Genomic DNA, 18,707 nt, shown 5'->3' with positions numbered 1-18,707 from the left:
TCAATTACCCTCTTCTGAGTTAAAAGGGACTAAAAGGAGTGAAAGAAAATGAGTAACAGTAGCTGAGATTTAATACTAAATATATTTGTGCAATTGTGGTTTAAAAAGAAAAGGGGAAAAAGGTGATACTTTGGACTAACATAATATAAACAGTAACTATTTCCCTCTAGAGGAGGACTTTGAAATTGCTACAGGGATTGGAATTTTCCAATTCCAAAGATAAGACTCTGGGACTGTGGGATTTGACCTTGAAGGGCATAAGTGTTATGGCAGATAGGAAAGAAAAAATAGATCTGCCAATCCAAGACAAAACAACAAGGTCTGGGAAGTCTTGGCAAAGACGTTCTACATCTGGTCTTCCTGGCCCTTCTGCTTCACCTGTGGCTGTATCAACACATCCTAAACCAAAAGGGATGATTACAGAAGAGGCCCTGGCACTTGCCCTGAGCAAAATAAATGACTCTTTGGAACAAATGAATAAAAAATTGGACAGAACACACAAAGCATAAACCAGAATACACAAAGTATAAATAGTTTGGGACAAACAGTTAATTTTAATACAGAAGCTATTGAGAAATTGATTCAGGAGTCCAATTCAACTCAACAGATTGCAGAGGAAGTTAAAGAAAAGGTTGTTGCTGTGGAAGCGAAGGTAACCCAGCTGGAAACAGAGAGAGTCTCAGACCTTGAGAAGCAACTTGAGGACCATAAGTTGGCGCTTTCTATGATTGAGTTCAAGGAAAAACAGACAAACTTGAGGATCAGAGCTGTACCTGAACTAGAAAAAGACTCTCTGATAGACTATCTTACGGAGGAATTTGCAGCTCATTGGGATTTGGATTTGGAAAAAGAGGAGTTTAGAATTGTGAGGGCCTTCAGACTGGGAAGAGGAGGGAAGAAGGAAAAGAATAGAATAAGAGACTGTTTGATTACCCTCCGATCTAAAGAAGAGATAACATTTTGGGCTGGCACTACGAGAAGACTTTGATAATACATCAATCAAGAGTGGAAATATTTAAAGATATTCCCAAACATCTTTTAGACCTTAGGTCTAACTTTGTAGATTTGGTTGCTTTGCTGAGAACGAACAAAATTATTTTCAGGTGGGAATTTCCTCAAGGCTTATCCTTCAGTTTCAAAGGAAGGAAAATAAAAATAAGATCAACAGAAGAGAAGATAAAGTTTCTGTTTAAATACGAATAAGACCTACAGAAGGGAATTGGAAAAGAGCCAACAGCATTGGACAGAAGATCACCAGATAAAGGATCAAAGCAAAGAGCATTGGGGAGAAGATCATCAAATAGGGCAGGGGTCTGCAACCTTTAAGACAAAAAGAGCCACTTGGACCCGTTTCCGAAGGAAAAAAAAAACTGGGAGCGCAAAACTCGTCATTATAAAAATAACTTTTTTGTCACTTTTTAAAATTTCTTTGTTTGATCCCTCAGAATTACTCCTCCTCATAGAAATAAATGTTAAATTAACAAGTTACCTTTTTTTTGTGTGTGTGTTCTTCACTCCCCTTCAAAACAGTGACCAGCGTACATGCCCCCTTTCTTTTCTTTTTTTTAAATGATATTTTATTTTCCACATTCAATAAACAAAAAATACAAAAAATGCCCCCTTTCAATGCAGTGACCAGCGTACATGCCCCTTACAATGTAGTGGGCAGGAAGGTGACGTCGGGACAGTGCGTGACTAACGCACGCACCGCCCCCATGCAACGTCACAGCCAGTACAGTGCCCGCCACCGTAAGGAGTGTCGGGGCGCACAATGCACCTCCTCCCCTCGCTAGTATCTGCCCCGGAGCGGCGGCAAAGGTGTAAAAGAGCCACATGCGGCTCCGGAGCCGCAGGTTGCAGACCCCTGAAATAGGGGAACATTGGACATATCGACATTATCTTTTGGATTGGACCCCCCAGTGAACGTGCCAACACCACCACCGACAGAAGAGGAGCAAGCTCTGGGGGCAGTCGGGGGGCACAAAAGTAACCACACGATGGCGCTGCAGGTTTTGAGCTGGAATGTGAATGGACTGAACAGCCCTGAGAAAAGGCAGAGAGTATTTCATTTATTGAAAAAAGAGCATTTGGACTTGATTTGTTTACAAGAAACACATGTGACAAGGTTACACAGGGAGTTATTGAATAATAAAAGATTAGGCCAAGAATTCATTTCATCGGATAAAGTAAAAAAAAGAGGAGTGGTCCGCTACGCAAAGGAGAGTCTATCACCAAAATTTATATTCAAAGATGATCATGGAAGATTTGTAGCAATTGAAATTCAAACGCAAGGAGAAAAATTTCTGATAATAGGGGTTTATGCACCAAATGAAGGAAAATCGGAATTGTTTAAGAAGTTACATGAGATTTTGATGGGAGACATGAATGGTGTAGTGTCTACAAATATGGATAAGGCACAAAGACAGACAGTCACTAAGGATGGAAGATTACCAAAAACCTTCTTTGATATGACTGAAAATATGGACTTAGTTGATATTTGGAGAACGAAAAATCTCTTGGGAAGAGAGGGAACTTTTTTCTCCGAGGCTAAAATGACATGGACAAGAATTGACCAAATCTGGGTAACTAGAGGACTGGCTACGAAGATTAGTAAAGTGGAAATTTGCCCTAAAACATGCTCCGACCACAATGCTGTAAAGATGGAAATGAAACTGATGCCAACTGGTTCTTTTAGATGGAGGATGAATGATACTTTGTTCAGGAATGAAGAATTTACTAAGAAGGCCCAAAAAACTTTGAGAGACTATTTTGAGATAAATTTGAATACCACTGTGGAAAAAAGAGTAATCTGGGATGCAAGTAAAGCGGTCATGAGAGGTTTTTTGATACAACAGAATGCAATTAAGAAAAGAATGCAAAACGAGAAAAAAGATAAAATTTTGGAAAAAATAAAGGAAAGAGAGAAGAAATTGAGGGTGAAACCAGAGTCCCAGGAGATTTTGAAAGAGATAAAGTTATATCAAGTACAATACATGAAAATGATGAATCAGGAAATAGAATGGAAGATCAAACAGATGAGACAAAAGACATTTGAATCGGCAAATAAATGTGGGAAACTGTTGGCTTGGCAAATGAAAAAAAGACAAAAACTTAATACCATTACGAACTTGGAAGTGGAAGGAAAGTCTATACAGAATCCAGTGGAAATTAGAAAGTGTTTACAGAGGTATTTTAAACAATTATATACACAGAAGCAGAAAGAAATGGATACTGACAAATTTCTGAAAACGAATGGACTGCAAAAAATTTCCCAAGAAAATAAATTAATGCTGAATTACAAAATAACGGACTAATTCAAGAATTTGGACAGGTAGCAGGTTTTAAGCTGAATAAGATGAAAACTAAGGTTCTAGACAAGAATTTAACTGAGATCAAGAGAGATAAGTTCCAGAAGGAGACAGAATTGACACTGGTTAAGAAAGTGAAATATTTAGGGGTTAATATGACTGCTAAGAATGTGAACTTATTTAAGGATAACTATGAAAAATGTTGGTCTGAAGTGAAAAAGGATTTAGAAATATGGTCAAATTTGAAATTATCACTGTTAGGCCGAATTGCTGTTATAAAGATGAATGTTTTGCCAAGGATGCTGTTTTTGTTTCAAACATTGCAAATTGTGGACAAAATGGATTGTTTCAAGAAGTGGCAGAGAGATATCTCTAGATTTGTCTGGCAGGGCAAGAAACCTCGAATAAAATTTAAGATATTAACAGATGCTAAAGAAATAGGTGGATTTGCCCTGCCAGACCTTAAGCTCTATTATGAATCAGTCGCATTTTGCTGGCTGAAAGAATGGATGCTTCTTGAAAATACTGATGTTTTGGATTTGGAAGGTTTTAACAATGTATTTGGTTGGCATGCATATTTGTGGTATGACAAGGTTAAAGTTCATAGAGCCTTTAAGAATCACATTATCAGGAAAGCATTGTTTAATGTTTGGATAAGATACAAGGACTTGTTAGAAAATAAGACCCCAAGATGTTGTCACCAATGGAAGTGAAGGCATTGAAAAAACTCAATATGGAGGCCAAATGGCCGAAGTATTGGGAGATTCTGGAGCAAGAGGGAGATAGTTTAAAATTGCAGAGTTTTGAAAAATTGAAAAACAGAGAGATTGGCTCCATTATTATCAAATAATGGAGGCATATAATTTGGACAAAAAAGGAGGTTTCCAGGTGGAAAAATCAAAATTAGAAACAGAGTTGTTAGAACCTAAAGTTAAGAATTTGTCAAGAATGTATAACTTGTTGCTGAAATGGAATACTCAAGATGAAACGGTGAAATCTGCTATGATTAAATGGGCACAAGATGTTGGACATAACATTATGATGGCTGACTGGGAACAGTTATGGACCACAGGTATGAAGTTTACGGCATGTAATGCCTTAAAAGAGAATTTAATGAAAATGATTTACAGGTGGTACATAACACCAGTCAAGCTTGCAAAAATCTATCACCTGCCCCATAATAAATGTTGGAAATGTAATGAAACTGAAGGTACATTCTTTCACCTTTGGTGGACGTGCCCAAAGATTAAGGCATTCTGGGAGATGATCTATAATGAAATGAAAAAGGTATTTAAATATACCTTCCTGAACAAACCAGAGGCCTTTCTCCTGGGCATGGTCAGCCAACAGGTGCATAAGAAGGATAGGACATTTTTTATGTATGCTACAACAGCAGCAAGAATACTCATCGCACAGTATTGGAAGACACAGGAGCTACCCACGCTGGAAGAATGGCAGATGAAAGTCATGGACTATATGGAATTGGCAGAGATGACTGGCAGAATCAGAGACCAGGGAGAAGAGACGGTGAAGGAAGATTGGAGAAAGTTCAAAGACTATCTACAGAAACACTGTAAGATAATGAATGTATGATGACACCAGATCGAATGTTAAAGGTTATTAGTAAAAAGTTTAAAGAATAAAAAAGAACTAATATTTTAAGATATAAGGAAATACAGTTATATTAAGATATTAAAATTATGACAAAATTATATCAAGACAGAGGGAAGGAATTTGCTGATAGAATATATGATGTGGAATACAGGGAAGGGAGGTCTGGGGAGGTCGCAGAAATAAGTTAATGCCAAGAATATAATGAGGATAAAAATTGTTTTTATTTTTTATTTTTATTTTCTGTGGGGTTTTTTGCTGTTTTGTGTTTGTGTGTTATTGTGTTTCTTCATTTTTGTTGCGTTGTGATTTGTTTTTTTATTTTTTCTTGCTTTTGTCATTTTGTACTTGTTGTAAAACTTAATAAAAATGATTACAAAAAAACAACAACCCTACAGATCTGCCACCCATCCATGGAGACAGCAGTGGCGAGCTAGAGGGACCCCTGGTGTGTCTGGCCTAAGACCACTCCCAAGAGAGCCAGCGGGGTGTCCTGGTTAGAGTGCCGGGCTAAGACCTCAGAGAGGCCAGGGTTCAAATCCCCACTTGGGCAGGAAGCTCACGGGGTGTGACCTTGGTCTAGTCACTGCCTCTCTCAGCCTAACCTACCTCACACAGCTGTTGTGGGGATTAAATGAGGAGTGGGAAGAACCATGTAGGCTCCCTTGAGCTCCTTGGAGATAAAGGTGAAATGAAATAAGTCCTCTGGTCCTTTCCACAGGCTGGCCACCACAAGGGAGTCCCTGCCGCATTCAGAGCCCCCCTCTGACCTCTGCAGGGCTACTCACTTTTGGAAAGAGGGCAGCCATCTCCGTCACTGCCACGTGGATCCTTTCTGAGCAGGGGATGTAGCTGCAAGGGGAGAGAGGGGCAGGTCATTCTAAGGGAAGCAAGTTCCCCCACCCCCAGGGCCACAAAAGGTGACATTAGTTGCTGCAGAGGCAAAGCCATTAAAAACAAGGGTGTTCACACATCCAGGCCCACCTCATGCACCTTGGCAAGTGGCAACACAAGAAGTACAGCTGGGAAGTCCAAATGCTTGATGTGGAGACTTTAAAATAAAAATAGTAGCCAGAAGAAAAGCTTTAAGTTGTCTCATAGGAAAGAGTCTCATTGTGCTGGGAGAGAGCAGAGGAGATGCAAACTCAGAGAGCAATGGTCCTAAGAACTTAAGAAGAGGCTGCTGGATCAAGCCAAGGGCCCAGCGAGTCCAGTTTTCTGTACTTACAGGGGCCAACGAGATGCCTGTTGGAAACCCGCAAGCTGGATCCAAGCCCCAGAGCCCTCTCCCCTCCTGCAGTTTCCAGCAACTGGGTTTCAGAAGCACTGCTTCCCCCAACTGTAGAGGCAGAGCAGAGCCATCGTGGAGAGGAGGCATCAACAGCCTTCTCCTCCGTGACGGCAGCAGTGGTGGCAGCGGGGAGGGGGGCAAAATGCTTGTCATAGTGTACAAAATTGCTCCCCAAAAAGTGACGTGATGGAGTTACAGGCAAGCAGGGATTGGAGCCTGTGTGCCTGAAGTGCCAAGACCCACACAGTCCACGAAATCCAACTGGTGCGCGCAGAACTGTTAGCCAGGGGTTGTGGCCCAGCCATGTGTGCATTAGTCCCCCAGTCAACACACACACACACACACACACAAACCTCCTTGCTACCAGCTGCATGCCCAACCTCCATGCTCCTCCCCAAACTCAAGCCACAGAGAGACAGGCAGGCAGACAGACAGGTGAGATGGGGAGCTGGGTCAGTCATGGACGATTATGCAGGAAAGTTGCTTGAGGCAAGGAAGGTCTCATCTAAAGCCCACCAGAGGTGGAGACAGATGTGGAGCCCAAACAGTTGCCGCCAGACCCCAGGAGGATGGTGATGGGATCCAGGGAGCAGAGTCATCACGGCTAAGAGCCTTATTCTCCTCCCTGTATTTGTCCAATGCCCTTTTAAAGCCATCCAAGCCAGTGGCCCTCCCTGCCTCCTGTGGCAGTGAGTTCCAGTTTAACATGTACAAGAGGGCTGAGCAACTTGTGCAGCCCTCTAGATGCCATTGGACTATAGGTCCCATCATCCCTGACCATGCTGGGAGTTGGAGTTCAACTGTGTGTGGGAGGGACACACGTCCCTCACCTGAACAAGAAAATGAAAAGCCCATTTCAGCAAGCAGAGCTCCTGCTGTGCTCCAAGAGCAGCCAGGACCTTCCTAAAGCTCAAAGATGAAGCCGCTCCCTTGCACCCTCCCACTCCCTGCCTCTTAGCACTCATCCTGTTCCCAGGCCATCTTTCTCCATGGTTGAGGAGGGGGTGTCCCATCACCAAATGCCAGGGCCTCAACCTTTTCCTTTAGCTCTTGTGGGGCTTCTCAGAGGTACAGGATTCTTCATCTGGATTTAGGTCTCTCTTTCAGACATCAGCTGCCTGCGCTTCTGTTTTCTGCCCTCAAGTGAGCTCAGAAAGTCCCACGAGGCAAGTACAACCTGTGATGAAACACAGGGTGCCAGCTGAGCAGGTGACACCCCTGTGGATGGTCAAAGAAGGTTTCCCCTTTCACTGCTGCACATTAGGGTACCAGGGACGGAGCAGACACAAAATGCCAGGCTGGATGAAGGAACCCTCCCCCCGCTTGCTGGCCCCAAACTGCACTCCCATTGAACCCCAGCTCCTCTCCCAAATGGTGCTGAGCAGGCTGGGCCTGGGTGTTCTGCTGCCTTTCTTGCATAACCGCTAAAGACCCCATGCTTGGGAGGGGAGGGGAGGGCCCCAAAGAAAGAAAAAGGACACTGTGCCTGGGAGGCAGGGACAGAGGCCAGAATACCAGGTGGTGGGAGGGTCAGGCTGCCGGAGGGTCAGAGGCTGCAGAGAAGCTCGCTCGGCCCATGGAACCAGGGGACTGAAACAGCCCAGGCTGTGCCTAAGCTTGGGGGCGCTGCTGTGCCTGAATGGCCTGGGCACCCCAAGGAGGAAAACCAGAGAGAGGAGAGAGAAAGGTTTTTCAGCACAGGAGCGCCTCACAGCCCAACGGAGCGCTTGCAGAACCAAGGAGCGCATAAAGCTGTCATAACCTACACCTTTGCTCAAGAGGACACACATGTGACTCAAGCTTCCCCCCTCCCAAACTCCCAGGGTCACTTCTGCCTCTTGACACCCCTCCAACCCCAAATGGGGCGAGCAGAAAGGGGCGTGGGAAAATCCAGGACACCATCAGATACTTGTGTACCTCAGGACTCCTCTTGTAGACACACCCTTTCCCAGCTAAAGAGGAGGAAGGCATGATTTTAAGCACCAGATCCTGGCCTGTTAGGAGGTCCAGAAGGATGAAAATAAAAGCTGCCAGGTGCCTTGGATGGAAAAGGTAGCAAAGCCAGCCAGGTGTACAAGAATTTGGGCCTCTCTTTCTTTAAAGAAAGAAGGACGTCAACCCACACTTGCAAGACACACACGCATCATCATCGCTCTGCATGCTGCCTCATCTAATTGATTCCAGGATCCCTCCTGATGGGGGAAGAGCACTTTTGCTCAACGCAGACCAGGATACTCAAGCGCTTCTTCCAGGGACCTCTGCTCTGACTTCCTGGCCTCCTCACCTGTCGTGTTTGTTCTCCTGAGCTGCCCGCAGAAGCTCCTGGATGTTCTTGGTGATCTGCTCTGTTTTCCGAATTACATCCTCTGTGCTGGGGAGGCTGGGGCTGGCATCTGGGTCCTTGGCCTCGGATGTGGACCCTTCTCCCTGTCGGAAGGTGCTTCGCTGCCTGGCCTTCCTGCTGATTCTGCCAACACACACACACGCAAGCGTTTCAGAGGGCCACTTGCCTGACTGTCTCTGGCAAATCAGAATCTCTGCCAAGTGGCCAAGAGAGAATTTCCAGAGGATAACTGTTTTCCTCTCCCTTTGAAGACTGATATAAAACAAGCCACTAAAGAAACTGGGGGCGGGGGGACATCTGCAAGGCTGCCAATGGTGCTGTTTGCTCTCCACCCCAAGTCCCTAGCCAGCTGGCCTTGGCTGTCAGGTAAAGAACAGGCAACCTCCTTCACCGCAAGATTCATCCTCCACTTGTAGGCAGTCATGAACAAGGCCCAGAAAAGATCTGCTTCCTGGAGGCTCTGGCCCACTGCCTACAGCTTTACCCAGGGCCATTTGGGGAGAGAACCAGGGAGGCGGGGGGGGGGGGCTTTTCTTCACTCGCTTGTGAAAATGCAGCCTGGCGCGATTACAGGAGTCACACTGAGGCATGTGCTCAGCAAAACTTCCTGCCCAGTCTTGAGGGTTGCCATGTTGCGCTTTGAAAGGAACTGAAGGGACCCTGTGTTATCTGTGGACTTTTGGCCGCTGCTGAGCTTCAGATCCCACAATCCCTGGCTGCTGGGAGTTGGAGTCCTGCAAGAGGTGGAGGGCCTCCAGCTGGCAGAGGAGGCTGTGTGTGAGCCCAGCTACAAACCAGGAGGACAGGGACAACACTGCTTGTGGGGGACCCTCCAGAGGTCACAGGACTCCAACTCCCAGCAGCCCCTGCAGCCAGCATGGGCAATGCTCAGGGATGACGGGAGGCTGCAGTCCAGAAACCTCTGGAAGTCTTCATGGGTTTCCCACCCATTTAGATTTCATATAAGCCCTGTTTTAAAACAGCCACACTGGCTGCCAGCTCCTTACCTGGCCCAATTCAAGGTGAGCACATTGGGTGTCCAAAGCTCCAACCCACATATACACCTCAAACACAGGAAAGACCTTCTTGGGTTCTGACCTAGGGACCTCCCCCCTCACAGAGGCACCTGGAGCCTGCAAAGGCTGAAAAGGCTCCTCTTGACCCTGGCCTTTGTCTCCTGAGACAAAGTTTGCAGAGCCCACCTTACTTTTATGCTTGTAAGTTGCTTAAATTTTCTTTTCATATGGTGTTTTAATGCTGCAACCTGCTCTGGGCCCTTACGGTGAAGTGTGGGTAATAAATACTAATCAACAGTAATACTCATACACAGCCCATGCTCTCCTGATGCCTACCCTGTCTCGTCGGGCTCCAGCGCAGGAACGGCATTGTCATAATCCCCTTCAGGCAGGCTGCTCTGCTTTTCCAGTTTGGATGCCTGGAAGAGAAAGGGCAGGAAGCAAGATGAGTGCCACCAGATTCATAGATACAGCCGGAGAAGATGCTCTTATAGCCAGACCTTTGCTCTGCCTAACCCAGGGCTACTTACTCTCACTGCTCTCAAGCAGAGGGTCCGTTGCCCCCACTGCTACTGCTGTCCAAACCTTTTAACTGGAGAGGATAACCACTGCCCTCATTCCAAAAACACCAGCGTTTCTCAGCATAAGGCTATGCCACCCCACTGGGCTTCCATGTACAGCATGGACAAAGTGATACATTCACCCTCCAACTTGAATGCACTGGGGTCAGCCAATGGACAGACAAAAGAAAGTCCTTCTTTGCACCCTGCACAGTTAAAACTATGGAACTCTCTCCCACAAGAGGCGGGGAGGTGCCAACCTAGCTGGCTCTAAAAGAGGATTGGACAAATTCCTGGAGGAGAGGGCTATGGATGGCAACTAGCCCTCCAGGCTATGTTCCACCTCCGTCAGAAGCAGCTGCTCCTACAAATAACCGTTGCCAGGAATCGCAAGTGGGGAGAGTGTCGCTCTTGCGTTTGGGTCCAGCTTGCGAGTTTCCCATTGAGGTGTCTAGTTGGCTGCTGTGAGAACAGGAGATTGGACGTGATGGTCTTTGGCCTGATGCTGCAGCGCTTGTCTTATATTTGTTGTTGTGCTCTGTTTAAGAGAATCGTGGTAACTGCAAAACCCTGCTGGATTTGGGCCACTGCTGATGCTTTAAAGTGCTGGGAAATTTCTTGTTTGGGGAGCTCCACCCCTACAAAGCTGCAATTACCCTCTTCCCTGTTTTGCCCTCTGCCTGAAGGATTTCTGAACTAATTACCTATGAAGTGGACAGCACACCATGGAGTAAAAGTGATCTGGGTATCAGCTCATTAAGGGAGGGGTTTACATGTGGGTGGGTGGGAAGACCCAACACCCGTTTCTCCAATACCTACAGAACACTTTGAGGGCAATTTAAGAGCAGAGCAAAATCCAGGGAGACCAGAATAAATAGAATATCAGATCCAGAAATTAAATTCTGGAAGGCTAAAGGACAGAAATATAAGGAACAGGCATCTCCTTGCACAGATGGTATCAAAAGCACACTTTTGTCATCTTGCTTTTCCATGGTTCTGCATCACCAGGAGAAAGAACCCCTAGGAAGAGGACGGATCTCCCCCATTGCCTTCTCCGCCCTCCAACTGCCTCCCCCCTTTTCCTTTTTCTTCTTGCTTCAACCCTCTTGGTGGCACAAGCTAAACTCTGACGCTGCAGTGCCACTTTAATGACAGGTAATTCTCTGGCTGCCATTGGCTGAGCTGCTCTGATATCACAGAAGGGGCACGTCTGCTGGAAGCCAGGAGTCCCCACTCTTAAAACTTGCCGTATCTCTGCTCACACCCTAAACAGAGCTGGATGGCCATCTGTCTTGGATGCTTTAGTTGTGATTTCTACATTGCAGGGGGTTGGACTAGGTGACCCTCAGGGTCCCTTCCAACTTGATGATCTTGTGATTCTTGTCGACTGCATCCTATGCAAATCCACCTGTGGTCTGCCCCCCCCCCATCCTGCTTGGCTCCTCTTCTGGACTCCCCTCCCCCTGGCTTTACTACGTTGCTCCTTAAGCTGGAACAGCCCCCGACACACCCCAAGAGCTTTATTCCTTGCTGTGACTATGGCCTTCTCAGCTGCGCCCCCCTCCCTGCTGTCACCACAGGCCCCTGCCCAGCTGCCCTTCTCCCTCTCGGCTTGCCAAGCCCTCCAGGGCTTCTTTGCCCAGGTGGCCAGCAAAACCACCAGCAGATTGAGCAAGAGATTCTGGGGACTGCCTTGAAAGCATTACAGCCTCCCCCAATTTCTGGTCCAGCTGGGACAGCAGCCCCTCCCCCAACGCAGAACAGTTAAACCTTCTCAGGCGGCTGTGGCCCCCTCTCCGTCTCAGCCAGCACTCCAGCTTGATCTGCCAGGCAGCTTCGCAGTTCAAGCAGCTGAGATAGAAATAAGGGGAGGGGGAGAGACGGAGAAAAAAGGCATGGAGGAAGAATAGCCGGTCACCAGCCCGTTCCTCCCTGCCCAAAAATAAGGGAGAGAAAGATACACACATGCGCGTGCAGGCACATGTGCACAGTATAAAAGCAGGTTCTTATAAAAAAGAAAGAAACCCACAATGTTGTTGTTTAGTCGTTTAGTCATGTCCGACTCTTCGTGACCCCATGGACCAGAGCACGCCAGGCACTTCTGTCTTCCACTGCCTCCCGCAGTTTGGTCAAACTCATGCTGGTAGCTTCGAGAACACTGTCCAACCATCTCGTCCTCTGCCGTCCCCTTCTCCTTGTGCCTTCCATCTTTCCCAGCATCAGGGTCTTTTCCAGGGAGTTTTCTCTTCTCATGAGGGGGCCAAAGTACTGGAGCCTCAGCTTCAGGATCTGTCCTTCCAGTGAGCACTCAGGGCTGATTTCCTTCAGAATGGATAGGTTTGATCTTCTTGCAGTCCATGGGACTCTCAAGAGTCTTCTCCAGCACCAGAATTCAAAAGCATCAATTCTTCAGTGATCAGCCTTCTTTATGGTCCAGCTCTCACTTCCATACATCACTACTGGGAAAACCATGGCTTTATGCTTTTTAAGATGCTGTCTAGGTTTGTCATCGCCTTTCTCCCAAAAAGCAGGCGTCTTTTAATTTCGTGACTGCTGCCACCATCTGCAGTGATCATGGAACCCAAGAAAGTAAAATCTCTCACTGCCTCCATTTCTTTCCCTTCTATTTGCCAGGAGGTGAGGGGACCAGTGGCTATGATCTTTGTTTTTTTGATGTTGAGCTTCAAACCATATTTTGTGCTCTCCTCTTTCACCCTCAATAAAAGGTTATTTAATTCCTCCTCACTTTCTGCTATCAAGGTTGTGTCATCTGCATATCTGAGGTTGTTGATATTTCTTCCGGCAATCTTAATTCCGGCTAGGGATTCATCTAGCCCAGCCTTTCGCATGATGAATTCTGCATATAAGTTAAATAAGCAGGGAGACAATATACAGCCTTGTCGTACTCCTTTCCCAATTTTGAACCAATCAGTTGTTCCATATCCAGTTCTAACTGTAGCTTCTTGTCCCACATGGAGATTTCTCAGGAGACAGATGAGGTGATCAGGCACTCCCATTTCTTTAAGAACTTGCCATGGTTTGTTGTGGTCAGCACAGTCAAAGGCTTTTGCATAGTCAATGAAGCAGAAGTAGATGTCTTTCTGGAACTCTCTAGCTTTCTCCATAATCCAGTGCATGTTTGCAATTTGGCCTCTGGTTCCTCTGCCCCTTCGAAATCCAGCTTGCACTTCTGGGAGTTCTCGGTCCACATACTGCTTGAGCCTTCCTTGTAGAATTTTAAGGATAACCTTGCTAGCGTGTGAAATGAGTGCAATTGTGTGGTAGTTGGAGCATTCTTTGACTCTGCCCTTCTTTGGGATTGGGATGTAGACTGATCTTCTCCAATCCTCTGGCCACTGCTGAGTTTTCCAAATTTGCTGGCATATTGAGTGTAGCACCTTAACAGCACCATCTTTTAAAATTTTAAATAGTTCAGCTGGAATATCATCCAGCTGCCTCCTGTATAATGTTGCGAGCCTCCATCCATAGTTCTTCAGGCACTCTGTCCAGCCAATCTAAATCCTTAAACCTGTTCCTCACTTCTACTGTGTATTCATAAGGGATTTGATTTAGATCAATAAACCCACAATAGACTGTCCCAAGAGTGGGTAATGGGTGCAAGAGCAACATCTCTGAAATCCAGCAAGACACAAAGACGCAAGCATCAGCATCAGCAAGTCAAAGGTGCAAAAAGAGTGAGGAAAGACAATGACACACCACTGCAAGGAGCTCAGGGTGCTTGGACGTTTTCGTGAGCAAACTCTGGCTTTGAAGTAATGGAGGAGCCCATGGGAAGAAGCCCCCTGCAGATCCCCCTGCCCCCCTCCTGGGGTCCCACATCTTTCAAGGTGCTAACTGACCACCACCCCTCTTTCATATTTGATTGCCCCTCTTCATCAGAGAAACTGACAAGCAGTCGTAGTGTATGCTTAAGTTTCCTTGAGCATGCACAGAGCAGCTTTCTCTCCCCACTGAGCAACAGCAGTCCGTCCTCATATGACGGGCACCAGGTTGGCGAAAGGTGAAATGAAGAGGGCAAGCGGAAGGCCAAAGCTCCAGTCTGCACAGCAGAAATGCTACAGCCCCAGACAGCTAGGCAGAGATGCTCTGTCCGCAGAGAGAGGCACTTCTCCCAGGGACATGGCCAGCCTTGCCCAACATCTGGAGAGCCCCAGATTGGGGGCAGGCTGAGTGAGGCCAGCCCAAGCAGCCCCCCCAAAGAGGCAGCAGGTTGGTGGTCTTACTTACGTGGGGAGGGAACGGCTGCAGCCGCGACGTGATGTGCTCCTCTGGGTAGGAGACCTCGGCCAATGGCAAGTAGGGCTTCTGGGCTGATCCTGTCTCGTACATGGACATGGGCCGGCTGCTGCGCACAGAGGGCCGCCAGATCAAGGAAGAGTGGCTGCCGGCGTCTGGGTACTCAGAGCCAGCGGGAGTCAGGGAGGCGTTTGTTGTGGCCTGCCGCCGGAGACTCGTGTTCTCACTCTGTAGCGTCTGAAGCTGGAATAAAACATTTCAGAGTGGGGGCTTGGATGTCCCCACAGCACAGCAAAGCAAGAATTGGGGGAGGGGGGCAGCACAGTCGGTGCATCCTCATGCTTGAAAACCGTCACTAGCTAGCCAGGTTTTGCTTGTCTTTCTGTTTTCAAAGGCAGTCTTTTCCTTTTATAGGAAACGTCTGCCAAATCAGTTACATTCTCAAAGCTTTGGGAGCCCCAAAATTTTAGGTGGGGTTGTGTGTGTAAAGAGGAGCTCCAACATCTAGCAACGTGAACCCAGGCTAGGCCACGTTTCTGAGCAACGCAGACAGCGGCTTTAGCAACATTCTTTAAAAGTGGCTGACTCAGGCCAAGCGCCCAACAGTCAAATCAGAGAAAAGAGGGAACTGGGGAAATGGCAATGTCACCGCAGGAAGTGGAAGACGAAACGAGACTCAAACCTATTTGCACAAGAGAGAGGGGCAAGGCCACTGGAATGGAAACACAACAAGGGGGATCAGAACAGGAGCCCCATCACAAGAGATTCCCAACAATGTCCTCAAGTCAGCTAAGGGCACAATTAATCAGGAGGAAGAGGCATAAAACATCTGGTGGGCCTTCTGCAGTTTTCTGCGCAGTTTAAAGCAGCTGGCGCTCCTGCTTTCTCCCCCTCCCCCCGCAAATAGATATAAAAGGAGGAAGTTGCCCACCCCCCTCTGGCGGCTCATGAATTGCTACATCCATCATAAAGGGGAGGGGGAGGAACTTTACATAGCACTGAGAGACTAAGCCATGCAATTGCAGTATTGGGTCAGAGAGATCTTGAAAAGAGAGAGAAAAAACCCTTTCGCTGCCTTTGGAAGTTAGTTCTCTCTCCCACCCCTGAAGGCCTGTGAATACCCTTCCTCATCCCCTCCTCTTCCTTCTTACTGTAAGCTGCAACATATTTCTCAAACCACCTCCCCACTGCCTGCAGTAGCCCTGGCCACCCATCTAAAACACAAAACACGGCCAAGAGGGGCTTTGTGGTCAGCTGCTGCTCCTTTCTGAAAATCTTTGGGGGAGATGAAGAAGTAGGTGGGGGGAGCTACAGTTTGCACTCAAAGTCCTACACACATTCCCAGAAGCCCATTATAATTTTAGCAAGGCTCACAAATCTAGTGGCATTGAACTGAGAACTGAAAAGTTGGTGGAGCACGAGACTCATCATCTGAGGTTCGTGGGTTCAAGCCCCAAGTTGAGAAAAGATTCCTGCATTGTCAGAGGTTGGACTAGATGACTCCTGTGGCCCCTTCCAACTCTACAATTCTAGGATTCTATGATCCCCATTGCTCATATTTTGCAAAACATTTTGCTATGATCACTGGGTTTGCTCTCACACAGTAGATCACGGCCATGGTGGAAACTGTGAGCTGAGAACAGGTAGTGCTGTGGTTTGAGCACTGGACTAGGATGAGGGAGACCGGGGCTTACATCCCTGATTGGCCATGAAGCTCACTGGGAGGGCTTTGGACTCCTCGGTCTCCCTCGGCTTAGCCTACCCCACAGGGCTGCAGTGAAGACAATAGGCCCACACAGTGTATCCCATCCTGAGCTTCTCAAAGAAAGAACAGGATAATTTTGTTTATCATTCTCCTTTTTCATGCTATGGAGAAGACAGCACAGAAAAATATAAAATAAAGGCAAACTCTTTCACTTTATTGACACAGCATAGACAAAGCATTGCCCTTGACCACTCAAGAAATTCATGGATTTAAAATCTCACCACACGGGAGAATCCATAAATGGCTGTACAGACCCACCGTAAACCATTTGCAGTCATGCCTTTCCTTAATGGGGTGACTGAGATCAGCGGGTGGGGGGGAGGGGGAAACTATGAATTAAGGTGACCAGGGCTGTGGTCTAGGGAGGCAAGTGATGAATATTTGATCTATGGGGGTCCAAGCCTGAGCAATCCCAAGAGGAATTAACAGGAACAGAAGGCTTCCATTTCCTTTTCTTTCACAGTGAACAGTGAGGGACAACTTCATGCAGGATTGGACACCCTGCGGCTCATGGGGGTGGGGAGCCAAGTGGCTCCCCTCCCTTTGAGCCCCGGCTGAGTACGGTTGATCACCATCAATCAGGAAGTTGATGCTAGACCATGCTTCACCAACCTGCTACCCTGCAGGACTCCAACTCCCATGATCCCTGGCCACTGACCAGAGTGGTTAGGGATGATGGGAGTTGGAACCCAACAGCCAGTGGGAGGGTCTCAGGTTGCAGTAGGCTCTGCAGTCCTTTTTTTTTTTGAGCTTTCAACATTCTGCCCTTTTCATGCATGTGGGGTTTTTACTCAAGGCGCACTAAACTAAACCCTCTCTCGTTCACTCTCATGCTACCTTCTTCTGCATGATCCTCAGCTCATCGCTCAAGTTGACGTTCACCTTCATTAACTGCTGGATTTTCATCTCCGAAGCCACCAGGGCGTTTTTAACCTGCAGATATTCCTGGGTTGTGATGGGTCCATCCGACAAGTCTGAATCTAGGCTCTGCAAAACGCAACACACAATGATGTGTTGCTCATTTAGACACAGCTGTTTCCTCTCACTTTGAGGACCAAAGTCAAAAGGGACATGTTAAATAATAAACAATGAAGCCTCTGAGAATACAGAGAATACATGATGCAGAATTCAGTGCCACTTATATACTGCACATCAGAAACAAACATAAAACAAACAACTCCAAAGGCAATTCACAAATGAATCAATATAACTAGAAGTTTTCAACTCAGAAGTCAAAAGTGAGATAGGCTCTCAAAATTAGCATCAAAGGGTTTATGCTGGTCCAAAGGCAGGTGTCCCCAAACACCTCAAGGATTTTGAAGTACCATCTCTCTCTCTCTCCTTTAACGTCAGGAGAGGCCGTAAGTCTCCTTCCAGACCTGGAAGGGGAACCAAGCAGCCTTACAAATCTCTTTTCAAATGAACCAAGAGTGCTGGGGATAGAGGCCCAGCTGCTCAAATAAGCAGGGACAAGGCTCACTCTGCAAAGGACTGTTCACCTTTTAGCAGCAGTGATGGGCCTGAGGCGAGCACTTCGTGAGGAGCAGCCTTTTTGCACAGCCCCTTCCAACATGCTGCCGCCCTCTAGATATCTCTGCACAGGCTCACCTTCTGCCGGGGTGCCTTGACTGAGCTTGTTTCCAGATCCACTTCTTCGTCAGAGGCAACGCTGTCGTAGTCAGGCTGGTCATTATCCTGACACTCTGTACTGTGCTGGCTGTTGACAGACTTCAGGATCAGCTCTACATTTTCTGCAAAAGCAGCAACCAAATGCCTGATGTTTAGGGAATGTGTGCAGAATGTGGCATTCCTCAAAATGCAGCTCCATGAACCAGAACGAAAGGGAAACAGGCATCAGGAAGGAGCCAGCTGAAGCCTTCACCAGGATCCCTTTGTACTTTTGCCTGCACTACGGTCCTAAGCACACAAGCAGAACCTGCTGAATCAGGCCAATGGCCCATCTAGTCCAGCATCCTGTTTGGTCCAACAGATGCCTACGGAAAACCCACAAGGGGTATCTGAGCACAAGAGCCCTCCTCCCTCCTGTGGCTTCATCAACTGGTCTTCAGAAGCACTGCTGCCTCTGACTGTGGCGGCAGAGCAGAGGCATTAGGGTTAGTAGCCATCAATAGCCCTTATCTCCTCCAGGAGTTTGTCCAACCCTTTTTAAAAGCCATCCATAGAATCATAGAATCATAGAGTTGGAAGAGACCACAAGGGCCATCGAGTCCAACCCCCTGCCAAGCAGGAAACACCATCAGAGCACTCCTGACATATGGTTGTCAAGCCTCTGCTTAAAGACCTCCAAAGAAGGAGACTCCACCACACTCCTTGGCAGCAAATTCCACTGTCGAACAGCTCTTACTGTCAGGAAGTTCTTCCTAATGTTTAGGTGGAATCTTCTTTCTTGTAGTTTGGATCCATTGCTCCGTGTCCGCTTCTCTGGAGCAGCAGAAAACAACCTTTCTCCCTCCTCTATGTGACATCCTTTTATATATTTGAACATGGCTATCATATCACCCCTTAACCTCCTCTTCTCCAGGCTAAACATGCCC

At 47.1% G+C, this 18,707-nt stretch overlaps 1 protein-coding gene across 9 annotated transcripts in view; it reads right to left on the bottom strand.

Moving 5' to 3' along the window:
• The window catches only part of GIT2 (GIT ArfGAP 2), a 46,700-nt gene that overhangs the window by 5,045 nt on the left and 22,948 nt on the right, over positions 1–18,707 (bottom strand). For 2 of the 9 annotated variants that reach the window (XM_083407272.1, XM_083407273.1), the window contains exons 13-19: positions 17,761–17,903; positions 16,990–17,139; positions 14,379–14,630; positions 9,907–9,989; positions 8,495–8,677; positions 7,726–7,854; positions 5,708–5,771 (exon numbers count right to left, since the gene is read on the bottom strand). In XM_083407272.1, coding sequence (XP_083263398.1) covers positions 5,708–5,771; positions 7,726–7,854; positions 8,495–8,677; positions 9,907–9,989; positions 14,379–14,630; positions 16,990–17,139; positions 17,761–17,903 — 1,004 coding nt within the window. Of the gene's footprint in view, positions 1–5,304; positions 5,772–7,725; positions 7,855–8,494; positions 8,678–9,906; positions 9,990–14,378; positions 14,631–16,989; positions 17,140–17,760; positions 17,904–18,707 lie in introns of all 9 variants that reach the window. The other 7 variants (XR_014503930.1, XR_014503931.1, XM_083407275.1 and 4 more) reach the window with 4 other exon arrangements.

The sequence above is a fragment of the Podarcis tiliguerta genome, assembly GCF_965153285.1.
Source record: "Podarcis tiliguerta genome assembly, chromosome: 13".
In the NCBI taxonomy this organism is placed as follows: Eukaryota; Metazoa; Chordata; class Lepidosauria; order Squamata; family Lacertidae; genus Podarcis; species Podarcis tiliguerta.
Note: the sequence above shows the minus strand (reverse complement) of the source record. Positions and strands in the feature narration are given on the sequence as shown.